The 18,575-nt window shown below is 45.9% G+C and overlaps 1 protein-coding gene across 6 annotated transcripts in view; it reads left to right on the top strand.

Moving 5' to 3' along the window:
• Positions 1-18,575, top strand: part of LOC106570725 (uncharacterized protein KIAA1522 homolog) — a 125,346-nt gene that overhangs the window by 92,607 nt on the left and 14,164 nt on the right. For 4 of the 6 annotated variants that reach the window (XM_045695062.1, XM_045695064.1, XM_045695063.1 and 1 more), the window contains 3 exons: positions 16,896-17,054; positions 18,267-18,310; positions 18,434-18,563. In XM_045695062.1, coding sequence (XP_045551018.1) covers positions 16,896-17,054; positions 18,267-18,310; positions 18,434-18,563 — 333 coding nt within the window. Of the gene's footprint in view, positions 1-3,463; positions 4,110-16,895; positions 17,055-18,266; positions 18,311-18,433; positions 18,564-18,575 lie in introns of those variants that run through there. The other 2 variants (XM_014143210.2, XM_014143209.2) reach the window with 2 other exon arrangements.

The following is an 18,575-nucleotide window of genomic DNA, read 5'->3' as shown; positions in this document are numbered from 1 at the left end:
ACCATCTCTGACCTCTCTGCTGTCACACATACACACCATCTCTGACCTCTCTGCTGTTACACACACACACCATCTCTGACCTCTCTGCTGTTACACACACACACCATCTCTGACCTCTCTGCTGTCACACATACACACCATCTCTGACCTCTCTGCTGTTACACATACACACCATCTCTGACCTCTCTGCTGTTACACATACACACCATCTCTGACCTCTCTGCTGTTACACACACACACACACCATCTCTGACCTCTCTGCTGTTACACACACACACCATCTCTGACCTCTCTGCTGTCACACATACACACCATCTCAGGCTGCTCTATCCTACTCTGACCTCTCTGTTGGTTGTCTGCGACAGAGGCACTTGCCGCGGTACTCCCGCTGGGTCCCTGCCACATGACAACCTTAGGGGTGAGGGTCGGCGTGGTAATGGCATGGTTTAACAGGATGTTATCACATTCAGAACTTATCTGTTCAGAACATCTCTCTAGTATAAAGAGTGGGAGGACTAGAGAGAGAGAGAGAGAGAGAGAGAGAGACAGAGAGAGAGACGGGGGGGTCAAATTTGAGAGAATGAAAAGGAGACAGTGGAGGCAGAATAAAACGAGAGGGATTGAGGTATAAAATGTTGAGGAATGAAGAGAGAGGCATGCTGGGTACTATTAATGGCATGTTTCCAATCTTTAAAATCGTTTAGGTTGCTGTTAATTAAGATAGTTTTGTTTTGGTTTTTGTATGGGACGTGTGTGTGTGTGTGTGTGTGTGTGTGTGTGTGTGTGTGTGTGTGTGTGTGTGTGTGTGTGTGTGTGTGTGTGTGTGTGTGTGTGTGTGTGTGTGTGTGTGTGTGTGTGTGTGTGTGTGTGTATACACTAAAACAAATGCTGGGTTAAGAACATCCCAATTTGGCTTCTTTGGTAACCCAGCGCTTTGTAAATATTAGACAGGACACATGTTGGGTTATTTTGACCCAGCCAGTCGGATTGCGTGAATAACCCAACTTGTTGGGTTGTTGGGATCACCCAAACATGGGTTAATTTAACCATGAGTTGGGTATTTTTTACTTCCATGCTGGTCTGACCTAGCAGCTGGGTCATATTGAATGTAATTCTTAGGTTATTTTTACGGGGGTGTGGCTTATTAAGGGTGTGGCTTTCAAATATATCTTATTGGCCACCCATGAGACGTTTACATACTTCAAATTAAAATGTTTCTTATTCATTTTTGGGGTATTTTACACATTCTTCTTGAATATTAAGATTGTTTTTGACATATTATAATACATTGATATGTGATGGAATGACACTGATAAAAATGTGGAATTATATTAACTCTCACGGGTGGCCAAAAATAACTATATTAAGGCCACGCCCCTACTAAGCTATGCCTCCATTCTTCTAATCTGACCCCACTGGGTCATATCTCAATAACCCAGCACCAACAACCCAGCACCACCAATAACCCAGCACCAACAACCCAGCACCACCAATAACCCAGCACCAACAACCCAGCACCACCAATAACCCAGCACCAACAACCCAGCACCACCAATAACCCAGCACCAACAACCCAGCCCCAATAACCCAGCACCACCAATAACCCAGCACCACCAATAACCCAGCACCACCAACAACCCAGCACCACCAATAACCCAGCACCAACGACCCAGCCCTACTGACCCAGCCCCAACAACCCAGCACCAACAACCCAGCACCACCAATAACCCAGCACCACCAATAACCCAGCACCACCAACAACCCAGCACCACCAATAACCCAGCACCAACGACCCAGCCCTACTGACCCAGCCCCAACGACCCAGCCCCAATGACCCAGCACCAATGACCCAACACCAACAACCCAGCACCACCAATAACCCAGCACCAACCACCCTGCACCACCAACAACCCAGCACCACCAATAACCCAGCACCAACAACCCAGCCCCAATAACCCAGCACCACCAATAACCCAGCACCAACAACCCAGCACCACCAATAACCCAGCACCAACAACCCAGCCCCACCAACAACCCATCCCCAACAACCCAGCCCCACCAATAACCCAGCACCAACAACCCAGCACCACCAACAACCCATCCCCAACAACCCAGCACCACCAATAACCCAGCACCAACAACCCAGCACCACCAACCCAGCCCCAATGACCCAGCACCACCAATAACCCAGCACCAACGACCCAGCCCTACTGACCCAGCCCCAACGACCCAGCCCCAATAACCCAGCACCAACGACCCAGCCCTACTGACCCAGCCCCAACGACCCAGCCCCAATGACCCAGCACCAATGACCCAACACCAACAACCCAGCACCACCAATAACCCAGCACCAACCACCCAGCACCACCAACAACCCAGCACCACCAATAACCCAGCACCACCAACAACCCAGCTCCAATGACCCAGCACCAGTAACCCAGCACCAACAACCCAGCACACACAACACAGCACCAGTAACCCAGCACCAGTAACCAAGCACCAGTAACACAGCACCAGTAACCCAGCACCACCAATAACCCAGCACCAACGACCCAGCCCTACTGACCCAGCCCCAACGACCCAGCCCCAATGACCCAGCACCAATGACCCAACACCAACAACCCAGCACCACCAATAACCCAGCACCAACCACCCAGCACCACCAACAACCCAGCACCACCAATAACCCAGCACCACCAACAACCCAGCACCACCAATAACCCAGCACCACCAACAACCCAGCTCCAATGACCCAGCACCAGTAACCCAGCACCAACAACCCAGCACACACAACACAGCACCAGTAACCCAGCACCAGTAACCAAGCACCAGTAACACAGCACCAGTAACCCAGCACCAGTAACCCAGCACCAGTAACCCAGCACCAGTAACCCAGCACCAGTAACCCAGCACCACTAACCCAGCACCAGTAACCCAGCACCAGTAACCCAGCACCACTAACCCAGCACCAGTAACCCAGCAACAGTAACCCAGCACCAGTAACCAAGCACCAGTAACCCAGCACCAGTAACCCAGCAACAGTAACCCAGCACCAGTAACCCAGCACCACTAACCCAGCACCAGTAACCCAGCAACAGTAACCCAGCAACAGTAACCCAGCACCAGTAACCCAGCACCACTAACCCAGCACCACTAACCCAGCAACAGTAACCCAGCAACAGTAACCCAGCTCCAGTAACCCAGCAACAGTAACCTCGTGTTTGTGTGAGTACAGTACGTCAACTGGTCCCTCTCATTCTAAGACTCAAAACTCAGTTGGCATTAACAAAGACCTCCTGGGGGTAGGAGTGTGTGTGTGTGTGTGTGTGTGTGTGTGTGTGTGTGTGTGTGTGTGTGTGTGTGTGCGCGTCTCTTATTGCACACGCGTCTAGCCTCAGCAAAACAAGCCAGAACTTCAACAGACGTTTCCCTCAGGGGGTTTGTCCTTGTATGACAATAGAGAGGGGCGTTCTAAAGGAGGGAGGGATAAAGCAGCTGATTGGCTACTAGGCTCAGGGCGCATGCAGGGCTCCTTGTGTCCAACCTACTTAGGGGCTAACCAGTCATTCTGTCACTGAGCTAGCTAGGCTAACGGGGACTAGACGCTGTGACTCTCTAACTCTACCACAGACTATTGCAGACCACTACAAAACAGACAGACAGAGACAGCCAAAAGACTACTAGTACTGACCTCTTTAGATTGGGAAAGATTTTGGTCATCTTTCGCCAAAACTGTTACTGACAGCGACTAGGAGGCCAAGACTTTATGACTCTGTAATTCTACGACAGACCAGTGCTGACCACTTCGTCCCAGACAGAGAATTCAAACACAACTAGACCTATAGAGGTTTGAGTACGTAGCCTACAACTAGCTTGTTCATCATTTCACAGATACTTTTATCCAGAGCAACTGGACACTTGTCTTGATCTGTCTTTTTGTTGTTGTTGTTGTTGAGTTTGATTCTAATCCACAGAGAATAAAATACTAACTTTTGGTTGGACGTTTATTCTCATCTCTACCTCTCCTCCTTGTAATGGTCTCAGTGTAAACATGGTTGTGTACCTGAGGAAAAACATTCGCTCTCTGCTCTCCGTCTTCAAGAAGAAAGGTGAGTAAGATGGGAGTTATGTTGTTGCTGATCTGGAAAATGGTGTGTTTATGTTCGATGCCTTGTTTGGTCGATAGGTTGTTTGGTGTAGTCTTGTGTCTGAATGAGTGACAACTTGTTGTGGATGTTTGAGAGATCAGATATGTCTTGAATCCTTTATCGGGTTATGGCAGCGTTGTCTGTCAAACAACTGCAGAAACAGAAAGATGGTGACAGTGGACTGGTGAAAGACTGAAGAAACAGAAAGATGGTGACAGTGGACTGGTGAAAGACTGAAGAAACAGAAAGATGGTGACAGTGGACTGGTGAAAGACTAAGAACAGAAAGATGATGACAGAGGACTGGTGAAAGACTAGAAACAGAAAGATGGTGACAGAGGACTGGTGAAAGTCTAAGAACAGAAAGATGGTGACAGAGGACTGGTGAAAGACTGAAGAAACAGAAAGATGGTGACAGAGGACTGGTGAAAGACTGAAGAAACAGAAAGATGGTGACAGTGGACTGGTGAAAGACTAGAAACAGAAAGATGGTGACAGAGGACTGGTGAAAGACTAGAAACAGAAAGATGGTGACAGAGGACTGGTGAAAGACTAGAAACAGAAAGATGGTGACAGAGGACTGGTGAAAGACTGAAGAAACAGAAAGATGGTGACAGAGGACTGGTGAAAGACTGAAGAAACAGAAAGATGGTGACAGAGGACTGGTGAATGAATAGAAACAGAAAGATGGTGACAGAGGACTGGTGAAAGACTGAAGAAACAGAAAGATGGTGACAGAGAACTGGTGAAAGACTGAAGAAACAGAAAGATGGTGACAGAGGACTGGTGAAAGACTAGAAACAGAAAGATGGTGACAGAGGACTGGTGAAAGACTAGAAACAGAAAGATGGTGACAGAGGACTGGTGAAAGACTAGAAACAGAAAGATGGTGACAGAGGACTGGTGAAAGACTAGAAACAGAAAGATGGTGACAGAGGACTGGTGAAAGACTAGAAACAGAAAGATGGTGACAGAGGACTGGTGAAAGACTAGAAACAGAAAGATGGTGACAGAGGACTGGTGAAAGACTACGAACAGAAAGATGGTGACAGAGGACTGGTGAAAGACTAGAAACAGAAAGATGGTGACAGAGGACTGGTGAAAGACTGAAGAAACAGAAAGATGGTGACAGAGGACTGGTGAAAGACTAGAAACAGAAAGATGGTGACAGAGGACTGGTGAAAGACTACAAACAGAAAGATGGTGACAGAGGACTGGTGAAAGACTAAGAACAGAAAGATGGTGACAGAGGACTGGTGAAAGACTAGAAACAGAAAGATGGTGACAGAGGACTGGTGAAAGACTGAAGAAACAGAAAGATGGTGACAGAGGACTGGTGAAAGACTAAGAACAGAAAGATGGTGACAGAGGACTGGTGAAAGACTGAAGAAACAGAAAGATGGTGACAGAGGACTGGTGAAAGACTAGAAACAGAAAGATGGTGACAGAGGACTGGTGAAAGACTAGAAACAGAAAGATGGTGACAGAGGACTGGTGAAAGACTGAAGAAACAGAAAGATGGTGACAGAGGACTGACTCAACTAAAAGGTCATAAAGGGGTGTTCCCTTTCTGTCCTTTGTCCCAGAACAGCCCTCAGTCTCACCCACGTGGTTACGTAACTGTGTGTGTGTGTGTGTGTGTGTGTGTGTGTGTGTGTGTGTGTGTGTGTGTGTGTGTGTGTGTGTGTGTGTGTTTGTGCGCGCACCCGCCCAAGTGTTTGTGAGGTAACAGCACGCTCGTCAGGTGACAAACAGACACCTGAACCTGTATCCCTACCAGACACAATGCCCTTCCCTGTCTGTGACTGAGCCTGTATCTCTACCAGACATAATCCCCTTCCCTGTCTGTGACTGAACCTGTATCCCTACCAGACACAATGCCCTTCCCTGTCTGTGACTGAGCCTGTATCTCTACCAGACATAATCCCCTTCCCTGTCTGTGACTGAACCTGTATCTCTACCAGACATAATCCCCTTCCCTGTCTGTGACTGAACCTGTATCCCTACCAGACACAATGCCCTTCCCTGTCTGTGACTGAGCCTGTATCTCTACCAGACATAATCCCCTTCCCTGTCTGTGACTGAACCTGTATCTCTACCAGACATAATCCCCTTCCCTGTCTGTGACTGAACCTGTATCCCTACCAGACACAATACCCTTCACTGTCTGTGACTGAACCTGTATCTCTACCAGACATAATCCCCTTCCCTGTCTGTGACTGAACCTGTATCCCTACCAGACACAATCCCCTTCCCTGTCTGTGACTGAACCTGTATCTCTACCAGACATAATCCCCTTCCCTGTCTGTGACTGAACCTGTATCCCTACCAGACACAATCCCCTTCCCTGTCTGTGACTGTGGGAAAAGTCATGTTGTTGTGAAACTAAAACGGTTTGATGCAATCAGAGCTTTGCCATTCACTAGACAGTATGCAGTGTTACAGTACGGACGTGCAATACGGACATTATATCAAGCTGGTTGGTGTGACAATAGTAGGCTTTGGTTGAAGCTCAAATCTCAGATCTCATAACCATCAACTCTAAACTTGTTTAGCCAATAATACGTGTCACATATCAGTTTGCAAACATTGTAAAAATAAAAACAATTATTGAGTTAATATGAAGCTGCATACAAACACGGTCTCTTTTTGTGTTTTCTTGAGTAAAGCAGCTCCAAAATGCAGGTGTTTCAGCCCAGCTCAGTACTTTCTGTGGTGGAGGGGCAGCCAGAGGAATATACAGGTGTTTCAGCCCAGCTCAGTGCTTTCTGTGGTGGAGGGCCAGCCAGAGGAATATACAGGTGTTTCAGCCCAGCTCAGTGCTTTCTGTGGTGGAGGGGCAGCCAGAGAAATATACAGGTGTTTCAGCCCAGCTCAGTGCTTCCTGTGGTGGAGGGGCAGCCAGAGGAATATACAGGTGTTTGAGCCCAGCTCAGTGCTTCCTGTGGTGGAGGGGCAGCCAGAGGAATATACAGGTGTTTCAGCCCAGCTCAGTACTTTCTGTGGTGGCGGGGCCAGCCAGAGGAATATACAGGTGTTTCAGCCCAGCTCAGTGCTTTCTGTGGTGGCGGGGCAGCCAGAGGAATATACAGGTGTTTCAGCCCAGCTCAGTGCTTTCTGTGGTGGCAGGGCAGCCAGCATAACATACAGAATGTAGGAAGTGATCATTTTCTCAAGTTGCGCCGTGATTGGCTCAGTGTTCTTTCACTGAATGGCACACATATACGCAATCCAAGTCTCAATTGTCTCAAAGCTTAAAAAAAAATCCTTCTGTAACCTTGTTACCTCCCCTTCATCTACACTGATTGAAGTGGATTTAACAAGTGACATCAATAAGGGATCATACTTGGATTCACCTGGTCAGTCTACGTCATGGAAACAGCAGGTGTTCCTAATGTTTAGTTCACTCAGTGTACATCAAATCAAATCTTATTTGTCACATGCGTTGAATACAGCAGGTGTAGAACTTACCGTGAAATGCTTACTTACAAGCCCTTAACCAACAGTGCAGTTCAAGAAATAGAGTTAAGAAAATATTGACTAAATAAACTAAAGTAAAAAATTAAAAGTAACACAAATAAATAACAATAACGAGGCTGTATACAGGGTGTTACGGTACAGAGTCAATGTGGAGGCTATATACAGGGTGTTACGGTACAGAGTCAATGTGGAGGCTATATACAGGGTGTTACGGTACAGAGTCAATGTGGAGGCTATATACAGGGTGTTACGGTACAGAGTCAATGTGGAGGCTATATACAGGGGGTACCGGTACAGAGTCAATGTGGAGGCTATATACAGGGGGTACCGGTACAGAGTCAATGTGGAGGCTATATACAGGGTGTTACGGTACAGAGTCAATGTGGAGGCTATATACAGGGGGTACCGGTACAGAGTCAATGTGGAGGCTATATACAGGGTATTACGGTACAGAGTCAATGTGGAGGCTATATACAGGGGGTACCGGTACTGAGTCAATGTGGAGGATATATACAGGGGGTACCGGTACCGAGTCAGTGTGGAGGCTATATACAGGGGGTACCGGTACCGAGTCAATGTGGAGGCTATATACAGGGGGTACCGGTACCGAGTCAATGTGGAGGCTATATACAGGGGGTACCGGTACCGAGTCAATGTGGAGGCTATATACAGGGGGTACCGGTACTGAGTCAATGTGGAGGCTATATACAGGGGGTACCGGTATTGAGTCAATGTGGAGGCTATATACAGGGGGTACCGGTACAGAGTCAATGTGGAGGCTATATACAGGGGGTACCAGTACCGAGTCAGTGTGGAGGCTATATACAGGGGGTACCGGTACCGAGTCTGTGTGGAGGCTATATACAGGGGGTACCGGTACCGAGTCAGTGTGGAGGATATATACAGGGGGTACCGGTACCGAGTCAGTGTGGAGGCTATATACAGGGGGTACCGGTACTGAGACAGTGTGCGGGGGTACAGGTTAGAGGTAATTTGTACATGTAGTTAGGGGTAAAGTAACTATGCATAGATAATAAACAGCGAGTAGCAGCAGTGTAAAAACAAAGGGGGTGTCAATGTATACAGTTCGGTTGGCCATTTGATTAGTTGTTCAGCAGTCTTATGGCTTATGGCTTATGGCTTGGGGATAGAAGCTGTTAAAACATCTTTGGGATCAGTGTCCCTTCCACGGGACGGTTGAGCTAACGTAGGCTAACGCGATTAGCATGAGGTTGTAAGTAACAAGAATATTTCCCAGGACATAGACATATCTGATATAGGCAGAAAGCTTAAATTCTTGTTAATCTAACTGCACTGTCCAATTTAGAGTAGCTATTACAGTGAAATAATACCATGCTATTGTTTGAGGAGAGTGCACAATTTTCAACATGAAAAGTTATCAATAAACATATTAAACACATTTGGGCAGCCTTGACACAGAATTTTGAACAGAAATGCAATGGTTCATTGGATCAGTCTAAAACTTTGCACATACACTGCTGCCATCTAGTGGCCAAACTCTATATTGTACCTGGGCTGGAATAATACATTATGACCTTTCTCTTGCATTTCAAAGATGATGGTACAAAAAACCCCACAAAATAACACTTGTTTTTTTCTTTGTATTATCTTTTACTAGATCTATTGTGTTATATTCTCCTACATTCCTTTCATATTTCCACAAACTTCAAAGTGTTTCCTTTCAAATGGTACCAAGAATATGCATATCCTTGCTTCAGGGCCTGAGCTACAGGCAGTTAGATTTGGGTATGTCATTGTAGGATAAAATTAAGATCCTTTTGGACCAAGACTTGGCACTCCTGTACCCCTTGCAGTGCTGTAGCAGTGAGAACAGTCAATGACTTGGGTGACTGGAGTCTGACAATTTTTTGGGCCTTCCTCTGACACCACCTAGTATATATGGAGTGGCAGGTAGCCTAGTGGTTAGAGCGTTGGACTAGTAACCAGCAGGTAGCCTAGTGGTTAGAGCGTTGGACTAGTAACCAGCAGGTAGCCTAGTGGTTAGAGCGTTGGACTAGTAACCAGCAGGTAGCCTAGTGGTTAGTGTTGGACTAGTAACTGAAAGGTTGCAAGATTGAATCCCTGAGCTGACAAGGTAAAAATCTGTTGTTCTGCCCCTGAACAAGGCAGTTAGCCCACTGTTATTGAAAATAAGACTGACTTAAATAAAGGTTAAAAAATATACAGTGCATTCAGACCCCTTCCCTTTTCCCACATTTTGTATGTTACAGCCTTATTCTAAATTGATTAAATAAAAACATTTTTGCACAATGATTCAAAATAAAAAAAACAGAAATACCTTATTTACATAAGTATTCAGACCCTTTGCTATGAGAATTTGAGCTCAGGTGCATCCTGTTTCCATTGATCATCCTTGAGATGTTTCTACAACTTGATCAAAAAATCTAATCAAATCAAATTGTATTTGTCACATACACATAGTTAGCAGGTGTTAATGCGAGTGTAGCGAAATGCTTGTGCTTCTAGTTCTGACCATGCAGTAATATCTAACAAGTAATCTACCAATTCTACAACAACTACCTTGTACACACAAGTGTAAAGGAATGAATACGAATATGTACATAAAAAAATATATGAATGAGTGATGGCCGAACGGCATAGGCAAGATGCAGTGGATGGTATAGAGTACAGTATATACAAATGAGATGAGTATTGTAGGGTATGAAAACATATAAAGCAGCATTGTTTAAGGTGGCTAGTGATACATTACATCAGGATGGCAAGATGCAGTAGATGGTATAGAGTACAGTATATACGAGATGAGTAATGTAGGTTATGTAAACATTATCTCATATAAATAATATAAAGTGGCAAGTGATAAATTGATTACATCAATTTTCCCATTATTAAAGTGGCTTGAGTTGAGTCAGTATGTTGGCAGCAGCCAATCAATGTTAGTGATGGCTGTTTAACAGTCTGATGGCCTTGAAATAGAAGCTGTTTTTCAGTCTCTCGGTTCCAGCTTTGATGCACCTGTACTGACCTCGCCTTCTGGATGTTAGCGGGGTGAACAGGCAGTGGCTCGGGTGGTTGCTGTCCTTGATGATCTTTTTGGCCTTCCTGTGATTGGATTCCACCTGTGGTAAATTCAATTGATTGCACATGATTTGGAAAGGCACACACCTGTCTCTATAAGGTCCCACAGTTGACAGTGCATGTCAGAGCAAAAACCAAGCCATGAGGTTGAAGGAATTGTCTGTAGAGCTCTGAGACAGGATTGTGTTGGGGCACAGATCTGGGGAAGGGGACCAACAAAACAAAAATTCTGTAGCATTGAAGGTCCCCAAGAACATAGTGGCCTACATCATTCTTAAATGGAAGAAGTTTGAAACCACCAAGACTCGTCCTAGAGCTGGCCGCCTGGCAAAACTGAACAACCGGGGGAGAAAGGCCTTGGTCGGGAAGGTGACCAAGAACCTGATGGTCAGTCTGACAGAGCTCCAGAGTTCCTCTGTGGAGATGGGAGAACATTCGAGAAGGCCAACCATCTAGGCAGCACTCCACCAATCAGGCCTTTATGGTAGAGTGGCCAGATAGAAGCCACTCCTCACTAAAAGGCACATGACAGCCCGTTTGGACTTTGACAAAAGGCACCTAAAGGACTCTGAGATTTTGAGAAACAAGATTGTCTGGTCTGATGAAACCAAGATTGAACTCTTTGGCCTGAACGCCAAGAGTCATGTCTGTAGGAAACCTGGCACCATCCCTACGGTGAAGCATGGTGGTGGCAGCATCATGCTCTGGGGATGTTTTCAGTGGTAGGGACTGGGAGACTAGTCAGGATTGAGGGAAAGATGAACAGAGCAAAGTACAGAGAGATCCACTCAACATGTACAGATTGCACTCAACATGTACTGCACTGACACAAATGACAGATGGTTGGTTGAAAAAAATTGATAATAAGATTGTGGAAGCAGTACTCTTAGATTTCTGTGCAGCCTTTGATATTATTGACCATAAACTGTTGTTGAAAAAACGCATGTGTTATGGCTTTTCAACTTCTGCCATATCGTAGATTCAGAGCTATCTATCTTATAGAACTCAGAGGGTTTTCTTTAATGGATGCTTCTCTAATGTTAAAGATGTAAAATCTGGTGTACCGCAGGGCAGCTCTCTAGGTCCTCTACTCTTTTCTATTTTTACCAATGACCTGCAACTGGCATTAAACCAAGCTTGTGTGTCCATGTATGTTGATGATTCAACCATATGCACATCAGCAACCACAGCCAATGAAGTCACTGAAACCCTTAACAAAGAGTTGCACTCTGTTTTGGAATGGGTGGTCAGTAATAAACTGGTCCTGAACATCTTTAAAACTAAGAGCATTGTATTGGGTACAAATCATTCCCTAAGTTCTAGACCTCAGCTGAATCTGGTAATGACTGGTGTGGCTGTTGAACAAGTTGAGGAGACTAAATTACTTGGCGTTACCTTAGATTGTAAACTGTCATGGTCAAAACAAATAGATTCAATGGTTGTAAAGATGGGGAGAGGTCTGTCCGTTATAAAGAGAAGCTCTGCTTTCTTGACACCACACTCCACAAAGTCCTGCAGGCTCTAGTTTGATCTTCTCTTGAATAATGTCCAGTCATGTGGTCCAGTGCTGCAAAGACAGAGCTAGTTAAGCTGCAGCTGGCCCAGAACAGAGCATCACGTCTTGCTCTTCATTGTAATCAGAGGGCTAATATTAATACTATGCAAGCCAGTCTCTCTTGGCTAAGAGTTAAGGAGAGACTGATGGCATCACTTCTTCTTTTTATAAGAAACATTAATGTTTTGAAAATCCCAAATTGTTTGCATAGTCAGCTTACACACAGCTCTGAGACACACACTTTTCACACCAGACATGCCACCAGAGGTCGTTTCACAGTCCCCAAATCCAGATCAAATTCAAGAAAACGTACAGTATTATATAGAGCCAATATTTAATGGAACTCCGTTTCATCTTATATTGCTGAAATAAACAGCAAACCTGGTTTAAAAAAAACAGATAAAGCAACACCTGGCGGCACAACGCCTCTCCCCTATTGGACCTAGATAGTTTGTGTGTATGGATTGATATGTAGGCTACATGTGCCTTTTTAAAAATGTATGTAGTTCTGTCCTTGAGCTGTTCTTGTCTATTAATATTCTGTATTATGTAATTCTGTATTATGTTTCATGTTTTGTGTGGAACCCCAGGAAGAGTAGCTACTACTTTTGCAACAGCTAATGGGGATCCTAATAAAATACCAAAAATACCAAATACCAAATCCTTGATGAAAACCTGCTCCAGAGTCCTCAGGACCTCAGACTGGGGTGAAGGTTCACCTTTCAACAGAACAACGAACCTAAGCACACAGCCAAGATAACGCAAGAGTGGCTTCTGGTCAAGCCTCTGAATGTTCTTGAGTGGCCCAGCAAGAGCCCAGACATGAACCCGATCGAACATCTCTGGAGACCTGAAAATAGCTGTGCAGCGACACTCAACATCCAAACTGACAGAGCTTGAGAGGATCTGCAGAGAAGAATGGGAGAAACTCCCCCAAATACAGGTGTGCCACACTTGTAGTCTCATACACAAGAAGACTTGAAACTGTAATCGCTGCCAAACGTGCTTCAACAAAGTACTGAGTAAAGGGTCTAAACACTTGTAAATGTGATATTTCAGTTTGACATTTTTTATATATTAAAAACCAGTTCCTGCTTTGTCATTATGGGGGATTGTGTTTTTAGAATAAGGCTGTAAAGTAACAAAATGTGGGAAAAGTCAAGGGGTCTGAAAACTTTCCTAATGCACTGTACCTATTATACTTCGAGTAGCAGAAGAAAACAGAACAGAGCAGTATAGAACAAAATGACTCTAACCTCTCTGTTTCCTCACCACTCTAACCTCTCTGTCTCCTCACTACTCTAACCTCTCTGTCTCCTCACTACTCTAACCTCTCTGTCTCCTCACCACTCTAACCTCTCTGTCTCCTCACTACTCTAACCTCTCTGTCTCCTCACTACTCTAACCTCTCTGTCTCGTCACTACTCTAACCTCTCTGTCTCCTCACTACTCTAACCTCTCTGTCTCCTCACTACTCTAACCTCTCTGTCTCCTCACTACTCTAACCTCTCTGTCTCCTCACTACTCTAACCTCTCTGTCTCGTCACTACTCTAACCTCTCTGTCTCGTCACTACTCTAACCTCTCTGTCTCCTCAATACTCTAACCTCTCTGTCTCCTTAATACTCTAACCTCTCTGTCTCCTCAATACTCTAACCTCTCTGTCTCCTCACTACTCTAACCTCTCTGTCTCCTCAATACTCTAACCTCTCTGTCTCCTCACTACTCTAACCTCTCTGTCTCGTCACTACTCTAACCTCTCTGTCTCCTCACTACTCTAACCTCTCTGTCTCCTCAATACTCTAACCTCTCTGTCTCCTCAATACTCTAACCTCTCTGTCTCCTTAATACTCTAACCTCTCTGTCTCCTCAATACTCTAACCTCTCTGTCTCCTCACTACTCTAACCTCTCTGTCTCCTCAATACTCTAACCTCTCTGTCTCCTCACTACTCTAACCTCTCTGTCTCGTCACTACTCTAACCTCTCTGTCTCCTCACCACTCTAACCTCTCTGTCTCCTCAATACTCTAACCTCTCTGTCTCCTCAATACTCTAACCTCTCTGTCTCCTCAATACTCTAACCTCTCCGTTTCCTCACCACTCTAACCTCTCTGTCTCCTCACTACTCTAACCTCTCTGTCTCCTCACTACTCTAACCTCTCTGTCTCGTCACTACTCTAACCTCTCTGTCTCCTCAATACTCTAACCTCTCTGTCTCCTCAATACTCTAACCTCTCTGTCTCCTCAATACTCTAACCTCTCTGTCTCCTCAATACTCTAACCTCTCTGTCTCCTCAATACTCTAACCTCTCTGTCTCCTCAATACTCTAACCTCTCTGTCTCCTCAATACTCTAACCTCTCTGTCTCCTCAATACTCTAACCTCTTTGTCTCCTTAATACTCTAACCTCTCTGTCTCCTCAATACTCTAACCTCTCTGTCTCCTCACCACTCTAACCTCTCTGTCTCCTTAATACTCTAACCTCTCTGTCTCCTCAATACTCTAACCTCTCTGTCTCCTCACCACTCTAACCTCTCTGTCTCCTCAGTACTCTAACCTCTCTGTCTCCTCACTACTCTAACCTCTCTGTCTCCTCAATACTCTAACCTCTCTGTCTCCTCAATACTCTAACCTCTCTGTCTCCTTAATACTCTAACCTCTCTGTCTCCTCAATACTCTAACCTCTCTGTCTCCTCAATACTCTAACCTCTCTGTCTCCTCACCACTCTAACCTCTCTGTCTCCTTAATACTCTAACCTCTCTGTCTCCTCAGTACTCTAACCTCTCTGTCTCCTCACCACTCTAACCTCTCTGTCTCCTCAATACTCTAGCCTCTCTGTCTCCTCAATACTCTAACCTCTCTGTCTCCTTAATACTCTAGCCTCTCTGTCTCCTCAATAGTCTAACCTCTCTGTCTCCTCACTACTCTAACCTCTCTGTCTCCTCAATACTCTAACCTCTCTGTCTCGTCACTACTCTAACCTCTCTGTCTCGTCACTACTCTAACCTCTCTGTCTCCTCAATACTCTAACCTCTCTGTCTCCTCACTACTCTAACCTCTGTCTCCTCAATACTCTAACCTCTCTGTCTCCTCACTACTCTAACCTCTCTGTCTCCTCACTACTCTAACCTCTCTGTCTCCTCACTACTCTTACCTCTCTGTCTCCTCAATACTCTAACCTCTCTGTCTCCTCACCACTCTAACCTCTGTCTCCTCACTACTCTAACCTCTCTGTCTCCTCAATACTCTAACCTCTCTGTTGAGTTCCCTGGCCACTTAGGAAGGCAGCAGCATGTTTATCTTGGAACCATACCAGGGCTACGTCCCAAATGACATCCCATTCCCTATGCAGTGCACTACTTTTGTCCAGGGCTCTATGGGTTCTAGTGCACTTTATAGAGAATAGGGTGCAGTTTGTGATGCCTCACCCATATGGACTATCTAGGCTGAGAAAACACTTGGGATTTAACAATCTGGGGTTAGCCCTCCGGGGTGGCGAAGGCGGGACGTCTGCCTAGCAGACTGTCACACACAAACACACACACACACCGCACACAAGTTCACTTGGCAGCTTGAGCCCCAAACAGAGCACTGAGTGTGTGGTGAGAGGCTAATGATACACACATACCAAGAGAGACTGGTGATGGAACAGAGATACTGGTAGTGGAACAGAGAGACTGGTAGTGGAACAGAGAGACTGGTGATGGATCAGAGAGACTGGTGATGGAACAGAGAGACTGGTGGTGGAACAGAGAGACTGGTAGTGGAACAGAGAGACTGGTGATGGAACAGAGAGACTGGTGATGGAACAGAGAGACTGGTGGTGGAACAGAGAGACTGGTGGTGGAACAGAGAGACTGGTGGTGGAACAGAGAGACTGGTGATGGAACAGAGAGACTGGTGGTGGAACAGAGAGACTGGTGATGGAACAGAGAGACTGGTGGTGGAACAGAGAGACTGGTGGTGGAACAGAGAGACTGGTGATGGAACAGAGAGACTGGTGATGGAACAGAGAGACTGGTGGTGGAACAGAGAGACTGGTGGTGGAACAGAGAGACTGGTGGTGGAACAGAGAGACTGGTGGTGGAACAGTGGGATTCTCATTCTCATACCTGGAGAGAGAGAGAGAGAGAGAGAGAGAGAGAGAGAGAGAGAGAGAGAGAGAGAGAGAGAGAGAGAGAGAGAGAGAGAGAGGGGCTAAAGGGTCAGGAAAGGTGAAAGGAGCAGAAGGACAGACAGCAGGAGGTAATCTTGAATTGGATGGAAGACCAGAAAGGGGAGCCAGTGTACTCTGATTAAGGGGCAGGATGTTCTAGGGCTGTAATGCCTTCATTAGTACCAAACACAATGTTGCCAGGTACTGGAATACATTCTAAAGCCCCTGGTGCCAGTCACTAAGCAGCTACCCCAGTGTGTAGGGTGTCCTGTCCTGTAAGTTAAGCACACTACCAAAACCTCTACCAAGCGGTTTTGATCCCATCTGATCCTCAGTCACAACCCTTTATCATGTCGGCATTCTACCACATCTCCGAGGTACTGGTTTCATCCTGGAATAAAGCGTTTGGAGTTTCACCTTTATTTAACTCCCTCCCTCCCTCTTTCCCTCCCTCTTTCCCTCCCTCCCTCCCTCTCTAGCTGGTCCTAAGTGTCAGGATGAACAGAAGAGGTTGACAGTTCACTACACAGCCTCGTCACACTACCAGGAGAATGTGTTCATCGAGGGCAGTCGCCCTCAGTACCTAGAGGACCTGCACACTGAGGCACGGGAGGGGTTAAAGATACTACAACAACAAGGTAGTGACACTACACACTACACAGAACACACTACACAGAACACACTACACAGAACACACTACACAGAACACACCACACAGAACACACTACACAGAACACACCACACAGAACACACCACACAGAACACACTACACAGAACACACTACACAGAACACACCACACAGAACACACTACACAGAACACACCACACAGAACACACTACACAGAACACACCACACAGAACACACTACACAGAACACACCACACAGAACACACTACACAGAACACACCACACAGAACACACTACACAGAACACACCACACAGAACACACTACACAGAACACACCACACAGAACACACTACACAGAACACACCACACAGAACACACTACACAGAACACACTACACAGAACACACCACACAGAACACACTACACAGAACACACCACACAGAACACACTACACAGAACACACTACACAGAACACACCACACAGAACACACCACACAGAACACACTACACAGAACACACCACACAGAACACACCACACAGAACACACTACACAGAACACACCACACAGAACACACTACACAGAACACACCACACAGAACACACTACACAGAACACACCACACAGAACACACTACACAGAACACACTACACAGAACACACTACACAGAACACAGAACACACTACACAGAACACACTACACAGAACACACTACACAGAACACACTACACAGAACACACTACACAGAACACACCACACAGAACACAGAACACACTACACAGAACACACTACACAGAACACACTACACAGAACACACCACACAGAACACAGAACACAGAACACACTACACAGAACACAGAACACACTACACAGAACACAATACACAGAACACAGAACACACTACACAGAACACACTACACAGAACACACTACACAGAACACACTACACAGAACACAGAACACACTACTCAGAACACACTACTCAGAACACACTACACAGAACACACTACACAGAACACAGAACACACTACACAGAACACACTACTCAGAACCCACTACTCAGAACCCACTACACAGAACCCACTACTCAGAACACACTACACAGAACACACTACACAGAACTCTACACCCTGCATGATGCACTCTCAATAGACCCTAATGGAAGAAGTGGTGTTTAGATCTCAGAGCTGTAGGGAATATCTGAAAAACCTTCTTTGTCTCTCCTACAGAACACAACAAAGGAGTGGACTTTCAGTATGACCATAGTGATGCAGTAAGTAGTCACGTAATTTCAAACCATACGGCTGATACTGGTCAACCGAGAACTAGGAGCAAGGAGCAGACAACTTCTGCAGTGATTGAATACTTTGTCCTTAAAAACCCCATTCCTCTCCAGGCGGAGCAAGATGTCAGCACCAACCACAGGGATGGATCTCAGGAGTCAGGAAATACCGCCGGGAATTCTGTTACCACAGTGACCTCTGCTGGATTGGCTGTGTCCACGAGACCTGTGCTCACACGTCAAGGTAGGTGTGTGT

This window comes from Salmo salar, chromosome ssa14, assembly GCF_905237065.1.
Source record: "Salmo salar chromosome ssa14, Ssal_v3.1, whole genome shotgun sequence".
In the NCBI taxonomy this organism is placed as follows: Eukaryota; Metazoa; Chordata; class Actinopteri; order Salmoniformes; family Salmonidae; genus Salmo; species Salmo salar.
Note: the sequence above shows the minus strand (reverse complement) of the source record. Positions and strands in the feature narration are given on the sequence as shown.